The sequence below is a fragment of the Ochotona curzoniae genome, unplaced genomic scaffold (assembly GCF_017591425.1).
Source record: "Ochotona curzoniae isolate NIBS_2020 unplaced genomic scaffold, NIBS_Ocur_1.0 scaffold_2453, whole genome shotgun sequence".
Taxonomy (NCBI): domain Eukaryota; kingdom Metazoa; phylum Chordata; class Mammalia; order Lagomorpha; family Ochotonidae; genus Ochotona; species Ochotona curzoniae.
The window spans coordinates 21,952,282-21,968,832 of NW_024467094.1; the positions used below are offsets into that span (position 1 = coordinate 21,952,282).

Genomic DNA, 16,551 nt, shown 5'->3' on the forward strand with positions numbered 1-16,551 from the left:
TTACTTCATGAGCTTCCACACGGGTGCAGGGTCCCAAGGCTTGGACCATCCTCAACTGCTTTCCCGGGCCACAAGTAGGGAGCTGGATGGGAATTGGGGCTTCCAGGATTAGAATTGGCGCCCATATGGTATCTCAGCATGTTCAAGGCAAGGATTTTAGCCCTAGGCCATGGCGCGGGGCCTCCAATAAATATATTTTAAAGCAAGATGTTGGCATTAAAGTAAGTGGAAAAATGAGTCACAAGAAAATATATTTATTAATTTACAGATTGTTATGTGATTAAGTATGTTTAAATGTAATGCATGGTATTAGGTTTATCTGAAGCAAAGAGCTTCTTACAGGTTTCCCAGGTGAGTGTAGAAACCCAAGGCTTTAGACCATCCTCCATTGATTTTCCAGACCGCAAACAGGTTGCTGGATGAGAAGTGGAACCAGTGCCTACATGTGATAGCTGTTCTCGCCAGGCGAGGATTTAGCCATTGAGCTTTTGTGTAGGGCCCAACAATAAATAAATCTTTTAAAATTCCTCATGCCCATATGTTTAAAAAATGTTTCTTTTTGGGCCCCGGCAGGGTGGCCTAGTGGCTAAAGTCCTCTCCTTGAATGCCCCGGGATCCCATATGAGCGCTGGTTCTAATCCCGGCGGCCCCGCTTCCCATCCAGCTCCCTGCCTGTGGCCCAGGAAGGCAGTCGAGGACGGCCCAAAGCTTTGGGACCCTGCACCCGCTTCAGAGGCCTGGAAGAGGCTCCTGGCTTCGGATCGGCATAGCATCAGCCGTTGCGGCCACTTGGGGAGTGAATCATCGGACGGAAGATCTTCCTCTCTGTCTCTCCTCCTCTATGTATATCTGACTTTCCAATAAATAACTAAGTCTTAAAAAAAAGGTTTTGTTTTTATTGGAAGGGCAGATTTACGGAGAGGGGAGACAGAAAAATTTTCCATCCTTTCATTCAATCCACAAGTGGCCGTAATGGCCAGAGGTGAGCCGATCAGAAGCTCAGGTCTTGCATATGGGTGCTTTCCCAGGCCTCAGTCAGGAAGCTGGCTGGGAAAAAGTGGAGCAGCAGAGATTAAAATGGGACCATGTGGAATCCTGGAGCATTCAAGACAGGGATTTAGCTGCTAGGCTGGGCTCAAAAAGCACCATTTTTACAATATCTCACCTGTTGGTTTTCAAAACTGAGAATCTTCACTGTTAAAAAAAAAAGCTGCCTCACAAGCTTTCTGTCATATTGAAGATTAGGAAAATCATTTGTATTTTTTTTTTTCTAGTCACACCCTTTGCTTTAAACTAATCTGGAAGTTTCTTTAGAGCCAGAAGACAGTTACTTCTGATTGGCTGTATGGCCTGTCAAATGTTAATTAGGGAACTTGATGCGATTGTTCTTTTTTTCCTTTTTTCACGCATTCTCGGAGCTGTTGGGAAAGTTCTTTTGAAGGTTATTTCTGAAACAAGACTTTGAGGATGTAACTGTGTGGGAATTCTAGGAGGTGAGCTGTGACGGTATCTCGCCACCACTTAAAAGTGTGTGTTGGGGTTAGGCCCAGCCGGGTGGCACGTGCTGAGGTTAAGACTATACTTTCAGGGATCATTTCTATAGTCTGTGACTAGAGAAGTTTCTCTGATCGTGTAGAGCACCGAAAACCACGAGGAGGAGCTTTAGCACCCTCCCCTGAGCGTGAAGCTGGCTTTTGGTGTTGCTTTTGTGCAACTGCCACTTGCCCTTGATGGTCGTTCTTTTCTCCTAGTAGGAGAGTTAGAGGGGGAGGATGCAATCTGAGTGGTTTTCTGACTAAAGTGTAACGTAGTAAGGAGAGATCCATGGTCCTTTTTTTTGATGTGACATTTGGAGCAGTTTTTGTCTTTTGATAGGTATCAAAGTTGGTGAACTTCTGTGCATAGCAGAGCCAGTTTTTGTTCCAGAGAGTACATTTCCCACCCAGTTTCTTTTCTGTGGCCTGGAAATGAGTCTTTAGACAGGAAATGCTAGTCTTTGTACTTCCCTCTCTTTTTGGTCTTAGAAAAGCAGGTGTTCTTTACATTTTACTTTATTATGCTGCTACTTTATTATGTTTATTATGTTGTGTTAGGATGTCCTAATTTCTTTATTCCCTCACTTCTCATCCTTCCTCCCTTTATATCTGTAATGTTTATGATAATATACTTTTAGGTTAGCCTGAGGTCACAAGCTTAATGTTCATTAAGTTCATCTTTATATTTTTGGTACTGTGTTTGTGTGATACTGTCACATAGTGGAGAAAACAGAATATTGGAACTGGCTTATTCACACTTAGTATATAGCGGGTTGCAGTTGTGTTTTGTTGAAAATGACAGTAGTTCATTTTTATCTGAGTAATACTTCATAGTATAAATATACCACATTTTATTTATTCTTTAAGTTGATGGACATATGTCTTACCCGTCATGGGCTACAACCGCGGTGGTTGTAAAGAGCAATGTCTCGACAAGGCAGTTATAAGAGTGACTACCCTCTCGCGTGCAATGGATAAGTCCTGCGAGGTGCAAGGGCTAGTCGGGTGCATCATGCTCGAACTCAGTGCAATGCCATAATGGCCTGAGGTGCAGGAGCCATGATGTCCATGCTCTTAACTAAACCCGTTGAAGCATGCTCAACCATACCATGGGGGAGTCACCATACTGCATGGCTAGTAGGGCTTGATGTATTGCCACACGATCTCGCTGAGCGCGGTGTCTCAGATGACACAGGCAAAAAAGGCATAAGGCACAGCCTGCACACAAGAGCAGAATCAGCACAACCACTCCCACCCATTCCTTAATATGGGAAGTGATGTTCCAAATCCAAGTGGCCAGGGTTTCAGCAACAACAGGATCCACCCGTGTAGAATTAATCTGGACGATGGCAATTCTCAACTCCGACTGTAAAGTATCAAATTCTCTCGTCCAATTTCCTAAAAGATAAGAAGAAAGCTGGCAAGAAAGATTAGCAGCCGTTGAAACATTTTGAAAAGGAATAACACATAAACCTTGACACTAAAATTCTCAGGAAATGCTTGAAAACAAAGCGTGTCCTGTAGGGGGAATAAAAAATTACTCACATTCTCCTTAATATCATCATAAGGGAGAAAAGGCAAATCCAAAGAAGAAAAAATCAAGGAAACACTCGGGCTGAGTGGGCGACCGGTAAGGGTCGTGGAAAAACACTCAGAACTCCTCATCGTGGCTCAGCAATCACGGTCCTCACAAGCGCCATACAGACCATTAGTTGCACCATCAGCCGTGTTTGCACTGGGCGGGGCACCATTGTCCTGTGGGATTGTAGGAGGAGTTTCTGATTGCGGGGTTGCATGAATCTTCCCCAAGTCAGATCCTCGTGCAAGCGCTCCAGCGGTTGCAGAAACGTCAGAAGGCGGTGATGGACAGGAACGAGTCAATCGAGCTGGAACCCAAACCGGAACTGGGGCGTCCTGTGGAAACACACAAATGGCTCCTCGAGCCTGCCTAATAACTGGGTCTGGGCCCTTCCATTTGGACTCCAGAACATCCTTCCACTTGACCCAAGATTGCTCTTGCGCCGTGTTAAGGGAATGACGATCTGCAGCACTGAGGCCTTGCTCATCCAGCTGTAAAAAATTGATGGTGAAGAGAGCCAGGGCTAGGGTGGCCCGAGGGCTCTGACTGGCGAGGCCAAGTGATTCCCAGGTGGTTTTTTGTTTTTGTAACAATTCCTTAATAGAGCGATGAGCACGTTCGATTATCCCCTGACCTTGTGGATTATAAGGGATGCCAGTCACTAATTTGACGCCCATCTTCATGCAAAAATCACGAAATTTGGCTGAAGTATAGGCGGGACCATTATCAGTCTTAATACATTCAGGTTTACCCCATGCGGCCCATGCTTCTAAGCAATGCTGGATTACATGGATGGCCTTCTCCCCAGTTAGAACTGATGCAAAGAGCACACCAGAAAAGGAGTCCACGGATACATGAACAAATTGGTTCCTCCCAAAGGATGGGACGTGTGTCACATCCATCTGCCACAATTGATTGGGTCTCAATCCCCTAGGATTGACCCCCTCATGTGAAGCAGGTCTAAATTCGCAGCAGGCAGGGCAATCAAGAACTATCTGGCGCGCTTCCTTTCTAGTGATCCCAAATCGGAGTCTGAGGGTCTGGGCTGAAACATGAAATTGTGAATGAAACTGGCGGGCTCTCTCCCCTGAGGATGGTGGAGACACCATCATAATCATGATTTGGGTTCTGGTGGCGGCATCGGCAAGAGCATTCCCTCGAGCTAATGGCCCTGGTAAACCTGAATGAGCTCGGATATGGGTTATATAAAAGGGGTGGCTTCTATGCCATATGGCCTGTTGAATTTGTTTAAAGAGATCCGCCACCGGGCCGGACCCTGAAATAGAGCCAGCGGCCTCCAAAACATTCACTGCATTAACAACATATTGAGAATCAGAAACAATATTTAAAGGTTCTAGAAAGGTTTGTAAGGCAAAAAGCACCATATGGCATTCTACCCTCTGAGGAGAAACCGTCGCAAAGGTCTTTTTTATTACAGTATCTCCGGCAACTAAGGCTCCGGCTCCTGTCGAGGAACCGTCAGTAAAAATTGTAAGAGCACCAGGGAGAGGACAGGCACTGGTTCTTATCGGAAAAACCACAGGATGTCGCTGTAAAAATTGTAGTAATGGATGCCTTGGAAAATGATTATCAAAAGTTCCCTGATAGACAAACATTAAGATGGACCACTCATTGCTACACCCACTCAGCACTTGTAATTGCTGGACAGTATAGGGGACTATTATGCGGTCTGGATGACGCCCAAAATGAATTAAGGCTAATTTTAATCCTTTAAACACTATTGATGCGACTGCAGATGGATACCACTGAATAGACTTAATCTGAGAAACCTGAGAATGAATCCAAAGTAACGGGCCCTGTTGCCATAATACAGCAGTGGGGAAAACTTCTGTAGGCAATACACATAGCTCAAAAGGCTGATTTTGATCTAGGCGTACTAATTGAGCCTTTTCAATAGCTTCCTGGACTTTTATTATGACCTGTTGTGCCTCAGGGGTGAGGGTTCGCCTGGAAGTGAGATCAGAATCGCCTTCAAGCAGAGCAAACAAAGGCCGTAACTCTTGAGAAGAGATCTTAAGGAAAGGTCGCAACCAATTAATATCCCCCACTAATTTCTGAAAATCATTCAAAGTTCGCAAATGAGAAATCTTGAGGCTTATCTTTTGAGGCTTAATATATGTTTCTGTAATTAAAGACCCTAAGAAGGCTTTCACCTGCTGTATTTGAACCTTCTCGGATGAAATCATAAGGCCATAATCCTGTAGAGCCCGCTTCAGATCAACGTAAATCTGTAACAACTGATCTTGCTCTTGAGTACAAATTAAAATATCGTCCATATAATGGACGATGCGGGCCGCTGGAAAACGATCTCGCAGTGGTTGTAACACTTGGGCAACATAAAGTTGACACATGGTAGGACTGTTAGCCATCCCCTGGGGCAAAACTTTCCATTGATATCGTTTATCCGGCTCTTCATGATTAATGGAGGGAATAGTAAAAGCAAACCTCTCCCTATCCTTCAATGCTAATGGTATAGAAAAAAAGCAATCCTTCAAATCAATCACTAATAACGGCCATTGCTTAGGGAGGGATGACAAAACTGGAAGGCCACGTTGAACGGGGCCAAAGTACTGCATCTGTGCATTTACAGCTCTTAAATCATGTAGGAGGCGCCACTTTCCTGATTTCTTTCTGATAACAAAGATAGGAGTATTCCAAGGAGAAACAGAGGGCTCCAGATGTCCCAAATGTAGCTGTTCCTGAACTAATTGTTGAGCAGCTTGGCATTTTTCAAGAGAAAGCGGCCATTGGGGAACCCAAACCGGCTCCGCTGTTTTCCAGGGTATGGGCAGCTGCACGCCAATGGCCGCTACTAAAAACCCAGACCTTTACGGCCTGGATTTCCCCGGGGTTCAATTGGCTGGACAATACCTTGACTCTGTTTACCTAAACCTTTTCCTTGAATATAGCCCATTTTATCCATCAACTTTTGAGAGACTTCAGAATAACCAGAGGCATTGGAGACTAGTCGTATCCCCATCTGTTGAAGAATATCTCTTCCCCAAAGGCAAACCGGTAGGTTCAGGACATATGGTGTGACTGTCCCGCAATTGCCTTCCTTATCCTTCCATTGTAGGGCTCTGGCACTTTGGGATGGAGCTTGTTCAAACCCCAGACCGCGTAGGCTATGAGAAGTTTGAATCAAAGGCCAATCACGCGGCCAATACTTGGAGGTTATGATGCTCTTATCAGCTCCTGTGTCTAAAAGTCCCATAAACGGTCTATTCTCTATTTGCAACTCAAGTATGGGTCTATCGACCATATCCATCATTAAATTTATATAAGGAACCTCTACTCGGGTCTGAACAGTCTTATCTGCACTAATTAAAGCTGGTAAAAATATGAGTTGGGCTATAGGATCACCTGGCGCAACAGCAAAAGCACCTCGTGCAACTGAGCACAGCACTGAAAAGGAGCTAGCTTCCGGATGTAAAATTCCAGGTGTTACAATAAAACCTTGAGAGCTCAAGGCTGCTCGGCCTATCACAAGCCCGACCGCACCAGGTGGTACCGTGTCTGTTAAGATGACCGGTACCGGCGTAATGCCGTCCTCTGGTTTTAAGAGGACTCCGGTGGTGGCACAGAGGTCCAGGCTTGCAGGGTGTCGCTCCTGGCAGGGTCCCCTCGTGCATGACGGAAGAGTGCCCGGTCGGTCAAGGGGACCTGGGCCTTCGGTCCCCATCTCCCGTTTTTTGACTCCTGGCTCGAGAGAGGGCGTCCTTCTATGTCCTTCACTGACTTGCACTCATTGGCCCAATGTCTACCTTTGCGGCACCGTGGGCACATCCCAGGAGGCTTATTGCTAGGCCCTGCACGGCATTCCCTTTTCATATGTCCTGGTTTTCCACACTGAAAGCACACAGGTGATATTCTCTCCCTATGATTAGACCTCAAAATGGCGGCTGCTAGTCCATGAGCTGTTAAGGGGCCTCCTGTATCCCTACAAACCTTTAGCCAATCTGAAATTCCCTTGGACTTACGATCCTTGAGTAGGGCTCTACATTCTGCATTACACTGCTCCCAAACTATCTGCTCTACCATTCTAGTGTTCTGATCTCCCTCTCCAAAGGTCCTTTCCACGGCCTGCATTACGCGTGCCACAAAATCAGCAAAGGGCTCATCCGGCTCCTGCTTAACCTGTGTAATGCCCAGTTTCTCTTGCCCTTTAAGTGAAAGGGCCTTCCAAGCCTTTATAGCTGCAGTAGAAATTTGAGTATAAACTGGCCATGGATATCTCTTTTGATCATCAGAGTATTGGCCTTGTCCAGAAAGCATATTATAAGTCCAGGTCAAAGCATCACCGCCGCGCTGTTGGTTTGCCCGGGCGGTCTCAGCCAAAAGCTCTTGCCATAGGCTCTTCCAATTTAGATATGATCCGATATTAGGGAGAACAGCCTTCACCACAAATTGCCAATCAGAGGGAGTCATATTCATTCCCCCCATACGTTCTAACAGGGACAAAGTGTAATTGGCATGAAGACCATATTGCTTTACAGACATGGCCAATTCTCGCACTAATGCTGCATCTACCTGTCTGTAAACTCTTTCCCTTTCTTCTTCTAAGACGGGGAACATATCTTGAAGTTCCCGGCGCGCGGCTGCATCGATGAAGGAGGAGCCGGCGCCACAACTCATGGGCGGGGCAGATGGCTTCACAGCAGGAGGAGCCATTAGTGTAATGGCTCCAGAGCCCTGAGGCCATGGGCCGCTCCTGGCCGGCGCAGTAGCACCGCCATTCTCTTTCTTCTCCTTTTCTGATCCTCCTCTGATTCCTGCGGGTTGTTTGCGTCCTAAGCGCCTATGCCGCTTGTACCCTTCCTCCGCGTCGGACGTCTCCGAACTTGATGAGGAAGATACTGCTTTCAATTTCACCTCTATTTTTTGCTTCAAACCGGTTCTCCTCTCCCGCTCTGTTTCTGAGAGACTATCCTGGGCAGACTGAAGGGCTTTGTCACTCTCTCTGACCGCTCCCTTACGGAGGGCATAAACCCTCTGCAAAAATTTCACCAGAGAGAACCGTGCGCCCATGTCTATAACCAGAAGCGGTGGTTCCTATACCTCCGATTTATGCTCCTAGTCACCCGAAAGTTCTCCCTCTCAGAGCTCCTTACCTGTCTTTTGGCCGCAGTTCTGACTTCCACCCGTTCGAAACGGGAGGCCCCCTCCAGGTCCCGGGTTTCCCGGCACCAGTTGTCGCGCCCACGTGTCTTACCGCCCAGCAGTAAGAGGCAGACGCGAGTGAAGCCTTCTGCGGTAAAGTTTATTGCGCGCACAAAGATGAGGAAGAGGAAAGGGGGCGGACCCCGGCAGTCTTTCTGCTCTTATGTGCCGACTGGCCCCGCCTCCGCCGATGATGCCTGATTCCTTTTCTTAGCTATGGTTAATTCGGCTGTAGTAAGCATTGGGGTATAAATAATTCTTTCATATGCTGACTTAATTTTCTCTGGATAAATTCACAATAGTGTGATGACTGCATCATCTGGTAGACCTGTTTTCAGTTTTCTAAGGAATCTCTTCCTTGTCTCAATGATTGTCATAATGATTATACTAGTTGACATTCCCACAAACATTGTACCAGGGTGTCTTTCTTCTTTTTTCTTTAGCTGTAATATAAAGCTTTTTTTTCTTTATATTAAATATTATTTAATGCCTGTGCTATGGATACAGAACACTCTGGAGTATTATTTTAGCCTTTTCTTCTTATTAAATTCCCAGATTGAATTCCAAATCTCCAGTTTTGTCACCCTGCCTATTTGTGGGCTTTGAGGAGCTTGGATGTGTTAACACTTGTTGAATGTATCTCTGTGCAGTGTGACTCGCTTGCCCACTGCCCACTCTTTCCTACCATTAGTGCACAGCTATCTTGTGGATTAGCCAGGAGAGGTCAGAGGTAACTGGAAGTAGTGAGAGAAGCAGGGCCAGCTCAGCACCTTCAGCACAATCTTGATTGAATCAAGAGTTGTGTAGTTTTTCAACCTAGATTACATATGACCAGGGCTTTTTCTTATATTTTATTTTTTTTTTCTTTCCTGGTACAAAGTTTAAATTTGAACTTGGTGAACAAATAACTTTCATTTCTATTTTAATACATATGTTACTAGGAAAAATACATTGTGTGATGTCAATAATGTAAAAAAAAATGACTTTTTTTTCTATAGAAAATTATAGTTGATTTTTGGCCAAATCTAAAACTAAAGTTGAAAAGCTGTACTTTTTTTTTTTTGAAAGAGAGTTAAGGCTTTGTGCCTCGGGGCAACACTCTAAGCTGAGGTTCTCCATGTTGTTGACATATGGCTGTGTCTTCAGTTCTGATCATCTCCAGTAAATCTGGTCTGCCTTTGCATTCAGTGTGGAATGGAATTAGCTCATCTGGTTAATGCACCTTAGGAGGAGGAAGAGGGTTTCACAATGTACGATTAGGTCATGGTTATTGTTGAGTACACATAAAAGTCACAGTGGGGGAGATGGCTTAGAATGTGAAAAGGTGGTCTCGGCCCTGGCTAAAGTCTTTGCGGGTTCTAGTCCATTCCAACTCCCTGCTTGTGGCCTGGGCAAGCAGCCGAGGACAGCTCAAAGCCTTGGGCCCCTGCACCCATGTAGGAGACCCGGAGATTGTAACTCAAGAGATTGCGCAAATAGAAACTCACTTAAGGTGGACTATGTCAGCCAGTGGATTCTGGAGAGATTTCATCATGCTTTGAATGGCAAGGTTGGCAGCAATTCAGAACCACTTGGGCCCAGTGGCGTGGCCTAGCAGCTAAAGTCCTCGCCTTGAACGCCCCGGGATCCCATATGGGCACTGGTTCTAATCCCAGCAGCTCCACTTCCCATCCAGCTCCCTCCCTGCTTGTGACCTGGGAAAGCAGTTGAGGACGGCCCAAAGCCTTGGGACCCCTACACCCGTGTGGGAGACCTGGAAGAGCTCCTGGCTCCTGGCTTCGGATCAGCAAAGCACCAGCCGTTGTGGTTACTTGGGGAGTGAATCATCGGATGGAAGATCTTCCTCTCTGTCTCTCCTCCTCTATGTATGTCTGACTTTGTAATGAAAATTAAAAAAAAAAATAAATCTAAGAGAAAAAAAACCTGTTGAGCAGGATCCTTGGAGCATGGCCCACATCAGGGCCCTGGAATGGTTGCAAGGCTGGGTGGGGCTTCTCCCTTTGTTTCTCCCCTGATCCCAGATACAGGAAGGTAAAAAGCGAGAATGTGGAAACATGGTCTTACCTGCTTTCCTGTAGGGCTTGACCCTTTGTGCCCTAATCAACTGTGTTAAAGATGACCAATAAATAAATAGTAAAAAATAAAAAGCATGTAAAAAAGTTTGGAGATTGTAACGGAAGAAATGGAAAGCAGCTGAAGCAGTGGAATTACCAGATTGCCCTGCCTAGTGTCTTGGACTTGTTATGTTTTGATTACAACATCAGATTCTTTTAGAATATTTTATCTGTTTAACGGGCAGAGCTAGATCTTTCACCTGCTGATTTACTGTCCAAATGGCCGTAGTGGCCAGGGTTGGCCAGGAGCCCAGGAACCCTGTGCAGGTCTCCCGTGTGGATAACAGGGTCCCAAGCACTTGGACACCTGCTGCCCTGCAAACCCAGCGCGCGGCTGCCGGAATACACTGGCTTTTGTGGCTTGTGCGTCAGGCGCCACGCAGCGTCAGAGTGACGGATCAGCCCGGCGGGCGGCGCGGGTGGGCGGGTCTGGAGAGAGCAGACTGGCGAGTGATTGGCTACTTGCAATTGTATGCTAATTATCGCGACAGCAAGACAGGTCTTCGGATACTAAAATATCAGCAGTGAAAATGCTTCATTAAACTTCTGTAGTAAGATCTGACTTTCAAAAACGTTATTTATAAATGGAGCAAAATATTGTGTTGTAACATCAACTAGCCGTCAACAAAATGTGTATGAATGTTGTACACGTTGGGAAGACACAGCATTGCTCGTTAAGACTATACTTTCAGGGATCATTTCTATAGTCTGTGACTAGAGAAGTTTCTCTGATCGTGTAGAGCACCGAAAACCACGAGGAGGAGCTTTAGCATCCTCCCCTGAGCGTGAAGCTGGCTTTTGGTGTTGCTTTTGTGCAACTGCCACTTGCCCTTGATGATCGTTCTTCTCTCCTAGTAGGAGAGTTAGAGGGGGAGGATGCAATCTGAGTGGTTTTCTGACTAAAGTGTAACAAGTTGGAACTGTATTCCTCCCTACCAGTTCTTAAGGCAGGGTAGGGATGGTATGATTTTTTTTGGCCACTTGTTAGTCTATCTGAGTTCTGGGGAAGTTGTAATCTGTTCTTGTTTTTACTTCCTTCAGGAGTGTATGTTGATGCAGTTAATTCCCTGGGTCAAACTGCACTTTTTGTTGCTGCATTATTAGGACTGACAAAATTGGTTGATGTTCTGGTGGCTCATGGATCAGATCCAAACCAGTAAGTAGATCTTGTAGTTAATGCTGGGTACTTGGGTACTAGTTTTGTAATTTTTGTGTATAATGTAGACATAGCAAAATAAGCTTAGACACTCACAAGTCGTTGATGTTGGCATGTTTTTACTATTTTGGGTTGTAATTGTGTTACTTATCTGTTCAGTTAGGCAGCTTAGATTCCCCACAATTTATTTTTGCCAATTAGTATTGTTTTCTGTGGGTTTTTCAAGAACTTAATTGTTTAGTTATGGCTGATCTCACAACTGTTTTGCAAAGGCCTTTTTGATTTTTTAAAAATATATTTATTTGGGACCCAACACAAATTCTCAGTTGGCTAATCCTCCAGGTTCCCATGTGTGTACCTGTTCATCCTGGCTGATCCACTTCCCATCCCATCTCCCTGTTTTGGAGGTAGAAAAGCAGTGGAAGCTGGCCCTGAGCTTTGGGACCTTGTTCCTATGTAGGAGATCCTGAAGATGCTCCTGGTGCCCCTGGCTTTGGATCAGCTCATGGCACTGAACCAGCAGTTTCTGTCTCTCCTTTCTGTAAATCTGCCTTTCCAATAAAAATCAGTTTTAAAAAGATGTATTTATGGGCCTGGCATGATAGCCTAGCGGCTAAAGTCCTTGGCTTGAATGTGCTGGGATCCCATATAGACATCGGTTCTAATCCTGGCAGCCCTGATTCCCATCCAGCTCCCTGGGTGGCTCAAAGCCTTGGGACCCTGCACCTGCGTGGGAGACCAGGAGAAGCTCCTGCCTTCGGATTGGCTCAACTCCAGCTGTGTTGGCTGCTTGGGGAGTGAGTTGTTGGATGGAGGATCTTGCTCTCTTTCTATCCTCCTCTTTGTATATCTGCCTTTCCAACTAATAAATAAATCTTTAAAGAAATAAAACGTATTTATTTGGGAGAGTGCAAGAGAAGTCTTCCATCCTTCTGCTGGTTCACCTCCAGATAACATGGTTAAGGCTGAGCCACATGAAGCAAAGAGCTAAGGGTTCCATCAAGGTCTGCCTTGGAGGTGTCAGAGGCCCAAACACTTTGGCTTTGAGACTCCCACGGGTACCCATATGGAGTGATGGCATCCCGAGAGGTGGCTTTACATGCTATGACTTTTTTTTTTTTGTAAAGATTTATTTATTTATTTAATCAGATGAAAGATCTTTTTGTTTCTCCTCTTTCTCTGTATGTATATATAAATATATATTTTATTGCATATATATATATATACACATATATATTGCAAAGTCAAATATCCACAGGAGGAGAGACAAAGGGGAAGATCTTCCATGTCATGATTCACTCCCCAGTTGACTGCAATGGCCAGTGCTGCACCAATCCGAGCCAGGAGCTAGGAACTTCCTCCAGTTCTCCCACGCAGGTGCAGGATTCCAAGGCTTTGTGCCGTCCTCAGCTGCCCTCCCAGGCCACAAGCAGGGAGCTGGATGGGAAGCATGGTTGCCGGGATTAGAACTGGTGCCCATATAGGATCCCAGCATGTTCAAGGGGAGGACTTTAGCCGCTAGGCCTCCACACTGGGGCCCAAAATGAATAAAACTTAAGGAAACATAAGAACCCTCATTGCTGAGGATGGCTTCTGCAGAGTACCAGATGCCTGGAGTCCCCTCGCCACGGCAGGTCAGAGTGTTGCTATGGGTACTCATTGCACCGTCCTCCCCGCAGTCGCTGCTTTGATGGGAGCACCCCTGTCCACGCAGCAGCATTCTCTGGAAATCAGTGGATCCTCAGCAAATTGCTGGATGCAGGTGGTGACCTGCGGCTCCATGACGAGAAGGGGCAAAACCCGCAGACCTGGGCCTTGGCGGCAGGGAAGGAACGCAGCACCCCGGTAAGGTTGGGCCTTGTTTGGTTGCCATTTTCTGGAGGAGGGGGAGCACTGGTCCCAGGACACAGTGCAGAACTTGCCATGTCTTACTGCTGACCTGGACCGAAGCAGGTTAACCAGCTGTAAAACCCCAAAGTCCAGGGAACCTTTCCAGTCAGCTGTTCAATAATCTGACTCACTGAAGTGAGGTTGTTGTCCTGCAGTGATGGACTTGGTGCACTGAGCCGATAATAAACACAGGGACTCTGACTAGTAAACTCTGACCACGTTTATTAGTGGCATCAGGCTTTATAGACTGAGGGTCATATAGGATAAGGGAGGAGGTATTGAACTTATCAACAAAACCCATCACCTCATTTTATATTTTGTTTTGAACCCTTTTGTATATTCCTCCAAGTGTTCTCATTCACACGCTGCCCACAGTACACACTCAGTTATTTTCATATAAATATTGTCCTATCAATTGTAATCCTGTGCTCCCTGACCTTCTGGGCTTACAATGTCCTTTTACAGTTAGGAGTGCTGTTTTTGTTTTTGTTTTAGCTCGTCCAATCTTGACATTAACCTCTCGGGTAGGTGCTTTTATTTTCTTTTCATAGATACTGAAGCTAAGGCCTTTGGATATTAGCGTGCCTGAGGCCACACATTAGCAGGTGTGAATGAGAGCAGCTGTGAAGCGTAAAGACCATGCAGAGCTGGCACTTCCATGTGGAGTGTCATCTGCTCTGGGCTCTGGATCCGGGATTCACTCCACTTCCCTCAGTTTCCTCATCTGCTCAAAGAGCTACGTGGAAGAGATCATTGTGCAAACTTCCCTCTGGACACCGTCCGTACCTGTAGAAAATGCCCTGGGCCCTCGCTTTCCTAAGTGTTTCACTGTCAGGGGCCGTGGGCTCCTCAGCCATTTGTCTGTACACTGGCGCTCCCGTTGCCATGGAAGCTTGGCGTGGTGTATGCTCAGGGTCCTGTGCTGTGTTACAGATGGTGGAGTTCATGCAGCGCTGTGCCTCACACATGCAGGCCATCATCCAGGGCTTCTCTTATGACCTCCTGAAGAAGGTGGACTCCCCGCAGCGACTCGTCTGCAGCCCACCCTGGTTTGGGGGACTTATGCAGGGGTGAGTGCAACGTTGAGCAGAGCGGGATGTCTGCTGATGTACCCACCAGCCTCCTTGTGGGAGAATCCACAGCATCTGGACTCTGGCCAACCCAAAGGGGTGAGCTCCACTGGGTAAGGACGACCTGAGGAGCACCTTGGGCCACCTCCCTGCCTCTCAGGGGAGGGGAATGGATGTGTGCCTCAGTGGGAGCCATCGTGTGCTTAGCAGAGGACTCTCAGTCTAGGGAGCCCAGCAGGAAACCCTTACCCAGCAGGACAGCTGGCTGCCTCTTGTCATCTCCTGGATCATTTAAGAGTGTCCCCTTGTTACTAAGCAGAAAAAAGGACCCTACACATGTAACTTATAGTTTCTTCAGCTATTTTTGAAATTTTTATTGATTTGAAAGGTAGAGAGAGAATGAAAGAACCATCTCCCCCAGAAGAGTCACTTGCCAAATGTTTGCAGCAACCAGGACTGAACCAAGCCGAAGCCAGGAGCCAGGATTTCTCACTTGTGTGCGTCATTCGCCACTCCTTGAGCTGGCACTTGCTGCCAGTACACATTAACAGGAAGCTGCAGTTGGAAGCAGAACTAGCCTCCAATATGGAATGCAAATACCTCAAGGCCCTCTGTGTTTCAAATCAATAAAAAGTTTTAAAAGAAAGAAAGGCAGGGGTGGGAGAGTCGGGTGAAGGAAGGAAGAAAGGAAATGTGGGAAGAAGGAAGAGAATAGAATGTGAATGCACCTCATCCCATTTTTAATGTAAAGATTCTGAAGTCAAGTTGGCCCTTCAGATCTGTGATCGGTGGCCGTCGGATAGATTCCTTACACTGTGGGGGGAAGGAAAGATAAGCACCGGACTGAGAGGTATGGACAGTTTGTGTCTGTAGATGACTGGTTAGCAACCCTTCTTCCAGCCAGGATGAATGAAACAGACATGGACTGAGAAATTAGGTAAGAGAGCAAGAAATGCTGGCCTGAACCCGAGCTGTTCAGCTGCCAGGGCACTGGGAGAGATCAGTGAACTCCTTTGCTTCAACAGGACTCTCACCCTCCAAGAGCAGCACGTGGGAAGGCCCTGGCTCCACAGCTGGGGGTGGAGGGCTCCCACTCTCACTGCCAGCTCAAAGTCTGTTCCTTTGGGTAGGAAATGGCCACTAGTGAATGTTTGGGGCCTAAATATGAAGGCCAGTTCTTTCTTTCTTTTTTTTCTTTTTAAAGATTTATTTATTTTTATTGAAAGTCAGATATACAGACAGGAGGAGATACAGAAAGGAAGATCTTCCATCCACTGGTTCACTGCCCAAATGGTTGTAATGGCTAGAGCTGAGCTGATCCGAAGCCAGGAGCCAGGAGCCTCTTACAGGTCTCCCACGCGGGTGAAGCGTGCCAAGGTGTTTTGCCGTCCTTGACTGCTTTCCCATGCCACAAGCAGGGAGCTGGATGGGAAGTGGAGCTGCCGGTATTAGAACTGGCACCCATGTGGGATCCCAGCACATGCAAGAAAAGGACCTTAACTGCTATCACGCTGGGCCCCATATTCTGAAAACTTACTTCAGCATTGTTCCACTGGAGATGAATGATTAATTTTTCTTTTCTCTCTCTTTTAAATATTTCTAGAAACTCGAATGGCTCTCCTACCCGATTGCTTAAAGCTGGGGTCATTTCAGCTCAAAATATCTACAGCTTTGGCTTTGGGAAGGTGAGAGATTACCACTGACAGCATTTACAGAGCTAAGCCATCTCTCGCCCTTGCCCAACTCCATCCCCGCCTTCATGGGAGTAATTTTTTTGCCTCTTTAGAGAGCAAACTGTCTCTTTGTGTTCCTGTAGTGACCCTACACTAGTTTTGGGAAGTTTAGGAAATGATTGTTTAATTCCCAGTGAGGGAACCACACATAAATCTACCCAAAAAGGAATGGAGTTCAGGAGCATGGTTGGAATGCTTTTAAGAAGCTGATTTTTTTTTTTTTTTAAGCTGAGAAATGTTTTGATTGCAAATGGTCTCTTTTGAGTTGGCAGTTCTGCACTGCTGGGTAGCTA

At 46.3% G+C, this 16,551-nt stretch overlaps 1 protein-coding gene and 2 non-coding genes across 3 annotated transcripts in view; all 3 read left to right on the forward strand.

Moving 5' to 3' along the window:
• The window catches only part of TEX14 (testis expressed 14, intercellular bridge forming factor), a 72,552-nt gene that overhangs the window by 2,606 nt on the left and 53,395 nt on the right, over nucleotides 1–16,551 (forward strand). Inside the window, exons 2-5 of the mRNA XM_041000883.1 lie at nucleotides 11,451–11,565; nucleotides 13,245–13,410; nucleotides 14,389–14,525; nucleotides 16,129–16,210. Of these exons, the coding sequence (XP_040856817.1) occupies nucleotides 11,451–11,565; nucleotides 13,245–13,410; nucleotides 14,389–14,525; nucleotides 16,129–16,210 (500 nt within the window). The remainder of the gene's footprint in view (nucleotides 1–11,450; nucleotides 11,566–13,244; nucleotides 13,411–14,388; nucleotides 14,526–16,128; nucleotides 16,211–16,551) is intronic.
• Nucleotides 1,573–1,788, forward strand: LOC121170618. Its single transcript, XR_005886037.1, has one exon. It is a non-coding gene; the product is annotated as a small nucleolar RNA U3 (small nucleolar RNA).
• On the forward strand, nucleotides 11,086–11,301 carry LOC121170617. The gene has a single exon (XR_005886036.1). It is a non-coding gene; the product is annotated as a small nucleolar RNA U3 (small nucleolar RNA).